The following is a 9,764-nucleotide window of genomic DNA, read 5'->3' as shown; positions in this document are numbered from 1 at the left end:
AAGAGGCTACTCCGCTGCGGTGTGAACAGGAAAACCCGGTGCTTTTCAAGCTCCAGCTCCAAACCGGCCCTGAAAAACCGTTGGTGTGAATGAGGTAAGAGTTGACCCAACAAGTGATGAGATGAACTGACCTGGAAACCGAGCAATATGCAGAGGTACCAGGGCGGCCTGTCGTTGAGGGAGTAAACCAGATCTGAACCTTTGTCCACGGCCTCCTCCAGGGACTCTGTGTGTGGATCCCCAATGTCCACTGTCATCTGAGGCTGTTCATCACCGTCTTTGACCTGGAAGAGAAGCAAAGCAAAGGTAAACAAGTCATTCATTCAACAGTGTTATGTCATCTAACCCTGTTTCATTCCACACAAACTCCTAAACTTTCTGACAACATAAACATACCTTAAAACCAGGGGTGTCCAAACTACGGACCGCGGATCATTTTGAATCGGCCCTCAGCAAATTCAAAAGTATAATGACTTAAGTATAATAAACATTGTCTTATATTGTACTTCTTGAATATATATGTTCAAATATATTACACAGTATTCATGTGTTAATAAGCCCACTTTTCCCAAAAATTAAATCAATTCAAGTTGAAAACACGTTCTAACAAATCTAAGTTGATAAGAAAAAAGCCCAATAATACATTTACATAACAACCTTGAAATAGACCCTTCATATTTCCTCTTCTTATAAAGCCATAAATATGGTGATGGATTATCGGTAATCATTTCAAAGGGACACAGAGACATTGGATTAACCTTCAGCAGTGTTTGTATGTGTTTTAATGCCATTGAACACAACTTTTGATCAGAAAAACAGCAAAGACATATTCGGCTCCGTAAAGCTACGTGGTGTGTTGTCTGGGTTTGCCTTCGCTGCCCTGAGTTCTGATTATTAATTATTAAGTAATAAAGTATTTCTACCTTGAGTTCTGTGCTAAGTGCGTTAGCATTTTTTAGCTTAGGGCTAATTCGGAGGCTTGATATACCCTTGTGTTTCGCTAAACATTGTTATGGGGCATTGGAATGGGGCTCAACTGGATAAGCAATCTGAGGCTTCTGTTTTAAGGAATGAGCTGTCAACACAATAAATGAATGTTATGTAAAATTAGGATTCAAAAACGTGGGGCCTGCTGACCGCTGTTCTTTACGCTTGGTCTTAAGGGTCACCCGAGTCGACGGGGAAAGCACTTTGGAGTGCATATTCCTGTCTCTCACGTTTTACTGTTCACCTTGTTTCCAACTGTTTCACGAGAGTGCATTTACGTAGTCACGTTGTGCCTCTTCACCTTTACACTCCATGGTCAGAGTTCATATGGTGGGGGAATGCCATTGGCGGTATGCGCCGGCCCGTGCCTTTACCTTGGACTTCTAGTAGAACTGCTCGGGTCTTGATAGATTGAGTGGGGAAGTTCAGGAGACCTTTCTTGTGATTTTTTCTTACAGCTTTTTCAAGTATCAAGAATAATTTACCAACATTGGATTGATTTGTCCAACTTATAACTGAACTTATGAGGCAATAAACCTCACCTCTAGTAATAACTCAGTCTTGCGATGAGCATAGCAGAGAAATAAAGGATGGTTACATAATGGATGTATTTTTTCCTCTGTCCTCGGAACTGAGGGTAGCTCTGGGAAATACTTCCATCTTCACTGTAATGCAGAGCTGTTGCTTCAGTTGGGCTCAAATGAGAGACATAAATACCAATCGTACGCAGTTAGTGTGAGTGATCAGACCCGGAGCCAGAACAAATCTAAAGGGAGGGCATATGATTTTCATGGGAGGGCACAATATATATGAAACAGCAAGGCCAACAAAGAAGCACACTTATCGCAAATACATACACAAATAAAGGGCAACTTAGAAACTACTTTTGAAACATTGTATGCGTGTCAATAATTGATGAGAGAGAAGCCAGACTGTCAGGGAAGGTGTCAAAATAAAAGTTTATACAGATTATTACATTTACTTTTGGAAAGAAATGCCCATCATTTAAAAAAAAAAAGGCTAGATGTCTACTTTTTTCATTTGTCCTTAAACATTTGAGCAACCAAATACATTTCATAAGATTCCTACCTCAAAATCTAAGTCACATAACAAAATTGACATGTATCGGTTGATTCACGCTTAGTTTTCTATTTTTTTAAAGGTTTGAAAAAGCAGAGATTGAAGAGATTACTGTAAAATGACCACATGCAGGATTCAAACCTGCATTTGTAGTGACTAGTGCTCTTAATTTCAGTCAATAAAAGTGAAAACAATATATAAATTAAAGGTAAATGTTGGCTCAATAAACTTTCAAAATATGTTAACTTGAGGTACTTGACATCAAAGGGGGCCGTTGCTTCTCTGGAGCTTTTATTTCTTTTAAATTGTCTATTGTTTTTACTTGTACTTGTTTTATGGTTTGTGAGCTGAGCTGTGTTACTTTTTGTATGTTTTGTTTTGTTTATTTGCCTGTACAGCACTTTGGTCTGGAGGTTTAAAGTGCTATATAAATAAAGCATAAAAGAGTAGCAGAGGCTACTCAGTATTGGCTTATCCAGCCATGCAGTGGGGTGGTTTGTGAACTACCTCTCTGAAAGGTCTCAATGTGTTCACTTTGATGGGCTGTCTTCTGAGTGGGTAAACATTGCTAATGGTGTTCCTCAAGGTTCTGTTTTAGGTCCACTTTTATTCTCTATATATATCAACAGTTTAGGTGAAAATGTGGATGAAGCTACTTTACATTTTTATGCGGACGATACCATGATGTACTGTGCAGGTCCCTCCATTCAGGAGGCTGTTGTTAAATTACAGGCTGTTTTTAACATTATTCAGACTCAGCTCACTAAACTAAAGCTTCTTTTAAATGTGGATAAAACCAAGATAATGCTCTTTTCAAAAGCTAAAAAGACACCAGAGCCTGTTTTAGATATTGTAACTACGCAAGGAATAAAACTTGAAGTGGTTACCTGTTACAAACACCTTGGTATCTGGCTTGATGATTGTCTCACTTTTAAACTTCATGTCAATAACCTGCTTAAAAAACTGAGGGTTAGGCTAGGTTTCTTTTTCAGGAACAAGTCCCTTTTCTCGCTTGAGGCCAGGAAAAGTCACTGTGACCTTTTAGCTTTTAGATGCGCAGCTCCTTTGTCTTGGAACATTCTGCAAAAGGAATGGAAGCTGAGCAATTTGGTTCCACTAAATGTTTTTAAAGCAAGGATAGATGCTATCCAATCGGAAACTGTTGGAACCTGTAAATGTTACTAGCTATGTAAACTGCAGTCGCTGTAAATATGCTGTATGATGTCCTTTTTGTTTTTCTGTTATGTTTACATGTGGAACCTACTTGCAGCAGGTCACCCTTGAAAAAGAGACCAATGATCTCAATGGGATTCACCTGCGTAAATAAAGGTTTTGAAATGAAATGAAAGCTGTATTGTATTGTATTTTTGTTATAAATGTTTGTTGGAAGTTATTAAAGTATTTGCAAATGTAATTTATATTTCTGTATCATTAAACACAAAGATGTTGCTACTATTAAAATCTGCATCAGAATCAGAATCAAGTTTATTACGTTTACATATGAAAGGAATTTGCTTTGGTATCTGGTGGTGCGAACAAAAACAATCTAAAAAAATAAGTTAGAAATTGCAAAGTATGGAAAAAAAGAAATATTTAAGGATAATACAAAATAAGTATTTTTAAGAAACATTTTAGCATTGAAAAAGGATGCTAAAGACAAGTATGTACACCAAATGTAACCATACACATAACCTTAAAGCTGAAACAACAAACACTCAGGACAATGAGTAAACTTTGGTTTGAAATTGGCAATGTCTCTCTCTGTGAAGCACTGGCACCCTGATCTGTGCAGGGTGTTCACAGGAATGCATTTGAAATCCTTTGGAGGAATGTGATATCTGATAATGAGGGTTGTGAGCAAACGGATGATTAATAAGACAGAGTGATTCTGCTACCTGATATATGTGAGGCCAGGGCTATCTTCAAATACTGAGGCCATCTCCTTCTTAAAACACTCCACAAGCGACGGATGACAACCCCACTACGCCGCTCGCCTCCGTGTGTATTTGTGTACACGGTATATTATGGGACATCACATGTGACCATTTGGCTGTTTTTAAATGCCAAGGTCAGTCCCCTCTTAACACACTTCACATGGGAGCGACCAGGCTTGTAAGAACGATTGAGAAGGTGTCTGTTTGAAGTGTCCGAGGGTTGTTTTAAAGTTGGAAGTGGTGGGACACAGAGCGTGTGAACGTTGTGATCAGCTGTTTTAGAGTGCCAGAGCTCTCAAGTCTCACGCATTTGGCGGGAGACACACGCATTTCACTCCATTCACACGCTCACACGCCACACCTTGTATTTCTCACGCAGAGATTTCTTTCCAGGGTACCGCCCACCAAGTTGCGCCGCAATTTTGTAAACAAACTAGGCTTGTTTGAGACGCGTGCACTCCACTAGCATCCCCCCCCCCCGTTGTCATTCGCGATACAGAGGGCTTCATGGGAACTTTGAGGGGAGCCAGAAGTTGGAGTACCAAACACCACACCGCTGCCAAAATCTCACTCTGAACTCTGTTCAAAACTTGAGAGACCTGGTTTTAGACGGACAGACTGACGTTAACAGCAGCCCTGTCTGTGCACACGGAGACCGACTCTGTCGTCTGGTGATCTAACCGCCTTCTGGAAAAGCTTCACAAGTACGTCCGTACGGAAAGGCGCTTTGTGACACAAGTGACGGTACGCATTTCAGATTATTGCCGCGCATGCGCACCTGCGTACCACTTATGTTCACCTCTGATTATAGACTTGTAATGTTGTTTTTTGTTCTTCCTCTCATTTGATGTATCCATATTAAACACTCCAACCAGCAGACAACACTAAATATTTTCTAGACAGTCATTGCACATCAAGGTCAGACCACCGGAGACAAAGCCACATGCTGAAGCTGCTGCTCTGAAACCAGAGTCAGTCTAACCTTCAGTTCTCACTTCAAACAAGAGAAATGCCTTGTTGTACGCATCACTACGTTGTGTCTGTCTCACACCAGAGTCACATGATGGAGTCATAACATGCAAATTTGGGCCCATCTGCATCGCATTTCCTCTGTCTTTGATTTACTCTCTTGTCATAAAATTCTCAGCAGGTAGTGAACACACATGTTTGCTTTAGTGACTGCTGCACGGCCGATTGCTTCCATCTAGTGGTTCTCTACCTGCACTTGTAACAAGAGAGCAGGGCATGACAGTAGAAGCTCTGACTACTTTTAAATCCAGGCTGAAGACTTTCTTTTTGCCGCTGCTTTTAATTGAGCTATCCACATCTTACACTGCACTGCAACTTGTATTCACCTGTGTTATTCATGTTTAATCATATTTACTTTTTAATTTTTGAATTGCCTTGTGTTCAAAGGTGCTAGGTAAATAAACTTGCCTTGCCTAGAAGGGTTAACATAATTAATAGTGGACTGACTGTCTCTAGTTCACCGAAATTACAAGAAAAAGCGTATTTTTTGCTGTACCAAAATACTATGATGCTGTACTGTATAAAGTAATTTGGTGATTTAACAAAAGAAGCAACTTGCCTGTCTAAAAACATTTCCCTGTGACTCTGGATATTCAACAGACCTCTATGTGAACTGTTCAAATTGGAAATACTTTCTATGAGAGAAAAAGTGCCAATGAAAACGTTTGAGAGTATTGTTTGTGAATTATCCAGAAAAATGTCACAGTTTCAGGAATGACATATGATAGAAGCTTTTGGCTCTTGTAGTTGGATGATATTTGGATAGATAAATCTCACTAGCCTCTGGGTGTACGACACGGACCACGTCTTTACAATTTTCTTGGCTTGATTCACTCGAGACATTTGTTAAATGTTATCTCCCTCGCCCCCCCCCCCCCCCCCCCCCCCCTCTCTCTCTTTCTCCTTATGCTCTGTCATAACTCTAATGTGCTGTAACACAAAATACAATACTTCAAAATAGTCTCCAAGGTGTCATACGACCAGGGAGGAAAATATTTGACATGTTAGTGCATTTAGAAATCTGTGATGAAATAACAATTCAGAGTCGATTTTAATGTTGTACAGTATGTAGTCTTGATGGAGGTCTTACTCTGTCAGTGGGACTATAAGTGCTGTGGTGTTTACATCTAAATGCATTCTTTGTTGGGTTAATACAATGTAGTTTGGGTTGTATATTATCAGAGTAAACTTTTACCCAAGGTCAATATTTTGTGGGTTTATACTAAAATATAATTGTTCCTTTCTCTCAATCTTGGGTGCTTTGACTAGCTTAAAGGTCTCCTGGTGCTATTTTTAGACATATATGATAGTTGTCAGATACAAAACATGTCTCTGAAGTGTTTGTCTCCAAACACCAAACAGATCATTGCAGCATTACCCATAATCCCCTCTGTTTCAGCCCTGTTTCCAAAGTGCTGATTCTCTGTGTGTTACTTTAGAAGAAAATAAGGAGCCCCTCCTTATTACCTTGTTGCTGATTGGCTAACGGTTACACAAGCCAAAACATCGTTATGACATCATAAAGTGGCCAAAATCTGATCAGCTCATTTTCAGACAGGTTTTTATAGAAATGGATCCGGACAAAAAGAGAGAGAATCTTTGTTCCTGAAACTTTCAGAGTCTCTTTCCACAGAGGGGACACATGTTGATGTAGAAGAGACATGGAGAAGAGGGGACACATGTTGATGTAGAAGAGACATGAAGAAGAGGGGACACATGTTGATGTAGAAGAGACATGAAGAACAGGGGACACATGTTGATGTAGAAGAGACATGGAGAAGAGGGGACACATGTTGATGTAGAAGAGACATGGAGAAGAGGGGACACATGTTGATGTAGAAGAGACATGGAGAAGAGGGGACACATGTTGATGTAGAAGAGACATGGAGAAGAGGGGACACATGTTGATGTAGAAGAGACATGGAGAAGAGGGGACACATGTTGATGTAGAAGAGACATGAAGAAGAGGGGACACATGTTGATGTAGAAGAGACATGAAGAAGAGGGGACACATGTTGATGTAGAGGAGACATGAAGAAGAGGGGACACATGTTGTAGAAAATACATGATAACGTGGATTTTGCATGATAGGTCCCAAATAAAACGTTAATAATGCTCCAAGCAGGTTTCAACATGTTGCAACACTGCAGTTCCATTCGTTAACCATGGCAACACGTTAAGCTCATCCAAGGGAGAATTAGCCGTGGAGAACCAGTAGATAAATAGAGATGTGGCGCTCAGAGCGTGGTGAATCATCCCTAATGCTGACCACTGGGATTATTTAGTGCACAGCATCATGTGCTGAGGTGTGTGAGGTGTGTCCTGCGTCACAGACACGGCTGTTACGATATGGATGGATGAATGAAGCGTGGTAAGACAAATCAGTTTTCTGGCTGCAGAGGCGTGTTTAGTTCATGACTGTAGCATACTGAGTGGTTCAGTGGTTCAGTGGTTTCTCAATGATGCCGCAGAAGGACCAGGGTTTTATTTCTGGATGACCGCTGTCGGCAGCATCTGCAACATTTTTGAGGTTATTATTCTATTAGCAGGACTTTTAAAAGCCTTAACCTACAATATAATGATTTTGTAAATCAAAACAGCAATGTCATCTGCTTGTTTGAAATAAAGATTAAAGGAAAAATAAAGTGTTTCTTTTTTAATCTAAAGGCCAATTTGTATTATTTCCCTTATCTGATCTTATTATTTCCTAAACAGGTCCTTATCTTGGTATTCCAATTTGTTTCATGTATCAAAGTTAACATTTAAAAATTCTCTCTGATCAATGGTTAATGCGGCTGGTTTCCAGTAGCCTGTTCCTGAAGTTTTTTCTCTGAGTGAAGGAGTGCACTGTTTTCCCAGAATTCCACCTCGATGTCCGAGTTCACACCCAAACACTCATTGCTCAACTTGTCATTATATAACCCGACATTAAGGTCACGTTTACTCAGGTTCTTCTACTCTGGGCTCACATTAGCCTAACCAGTGTAGCTATATTAAATATCAACCTTGTATTTTACCTACATTACCTAAAGTGCCATCAACATGTTTTACCTTAAAGCCTCTGTCACACTGTCCCGAAATGTACACACGAATATGGAATTGTGAATTTCGCACGAAGATGGCCCCGAACCACACACGAAGGCAACATTTACATTACATTCAAGACATACAACTGCAACGAAAGTAACACAAACAATTATGTTAAAGTATTATGATACTGTACTGATATTTTCCGACTTTGTTCTTTACTTTCTCCGTCTTTATATGTAGAAGATAATAAGTTTTCTCCGTCATGTTGTTTCCATAGCAACAACAATTTCCTGTCAACTCGCCTTCAAAATAATATATTATATCCTTTTCAGTTTCACAGAACACAAATTGGGTTATTTACATAATATGTTTACATGATTTTGTTGTGCAATAAAACAACCAGATGAAGGAAAGGTTCAAATTCAGCTCTGATCGTAACAACATTGGGACATTCGTGAGGGCATCTTAACCCATCGTATGACCGCCGGTGGAGTTTCTTAGGCTCCGGCAGCAACTTCGTGAGCGGTGGCAAAATCTTTGGCATGCCAAAAGATTGCCGAAGGACCTTGCGAAGGTTCATTTTCGTGTTGAATTTGTGTGTCAATTTTGCCTTTCGTAAGGCCATCGTGAGGGCATCTTGTTATCATCGGTGCCAGCGGGCATTCGCCCCGATCAGAGTGAGGGCGATGATACCGATGATAACAAGATGCCCTCACGATTTGACAAGATGCCCTCACGAGTGCCTTACGAAGTTGCTGCTCACGAAGTTGCTGCCGGAGCCTGAGAAACTCCACCGGCGGTCATGCGATGGCTTAAGATGCCCTCACGAATGGCCCGATGTTGCTACGATCAGAGCCGAATTTGAACATTTCCTTAATCGTGTGTCCATCGGGTGTCAATTTCGGGACAGTGTGACAGGGGCTTTACTGGGTAGCAGACTCTAAGACATCATTATTAAACACTAGCAATCATCATAGGTGCCTTTTCTGTTTGGTTTCACCTACTCACAGTAACAGTAGGATAGTGTTGGTGTGTTACTACGGAAATATAGTGTTGAGAGTCACAGTTTCTAATCTTCGGGCTTGTGGGAAACAGTATTTCGATTTCTCTGTATGTACACACAAACTGAAAGATTGACAATAGAGTTGGTAAAGAAACAATACAATATCTTATGTCATCAAAGAAAGAAGTTGTTTAGTTCTTTATTTCTTAACCTCTACAACTTCATGTTTTTCCACATACTCTTAACTGTTATTAACATACCCACAATGAAATACATGCCAAGGTTATATCAGATACAGCTTTCAATATAACACTTCCTGTCTCAAAAGGAGAAAATACGTTTTTCCGAATCAACAAAAGGCTTAAATGTTAAAGCAAACTGAGCATTTCTTACTGTGACCATGTCTCATGAGACTGGCACACTAGCAGGTGACTGACAGTCTATATAGATTTCCACGCTCACATACAAACATGCATGCAACACACGTGGATACAGGACTTGCTATGTTCAAAAACTTCCACTACGACCCACTAAAAGTTGTGTTTTCCTTTTTTCGTTTGCTTTCCCATTCGACTTTGGAAAAAGTAATTGGTCACTTTGTTATAAGGAATTTGATTGCAACAAAAATATCAAGACGATAACTTCTTCTTACAACACTTTTGCTAATGTCAAAAACGTTTTTATTATTAATTTAAACAACT

General features: G+C 39.9%; 1 protein-coding gene across 1 annotated transcript in view; it reads right to left on the bottom strand.

Moving 5' to 3' along the window:
- LOC307040406 (solute carrier family 23 member 2) overlaps positions 1-9,764 on the bottom strand; it is a 58,466-nt gene that overhangs the window by 44,678 nt on the left and 4,024 nt on the right. Inside the window, exon 2 of the mRNA XM_079683199.1 lies at positions 132-284. Coding sequence (XP_079539325.1) covers positions 132-284 — 153 coding nt within the window. The remainder of the gene's footprint in view (positions 1-131; positions 285-9,764) is intronic.

Source organism: Notothenia rossii (assembly GCF_949606895.1).
Source record: "Notothenia rossii genome assembly, chromosome: 5".
NCBI classification, from domain to species: domain Eukaryota; kingdom Metazoa; phylum Chordata; class Actinopteri; order Perciformes; family Nototheniidae; genus Notothenia; species Notothenia rossii.
Note: the sequence above shows the minus strand (reverse complement) of the source record. Positions and strands in the feature narration are given on the sequence as shown.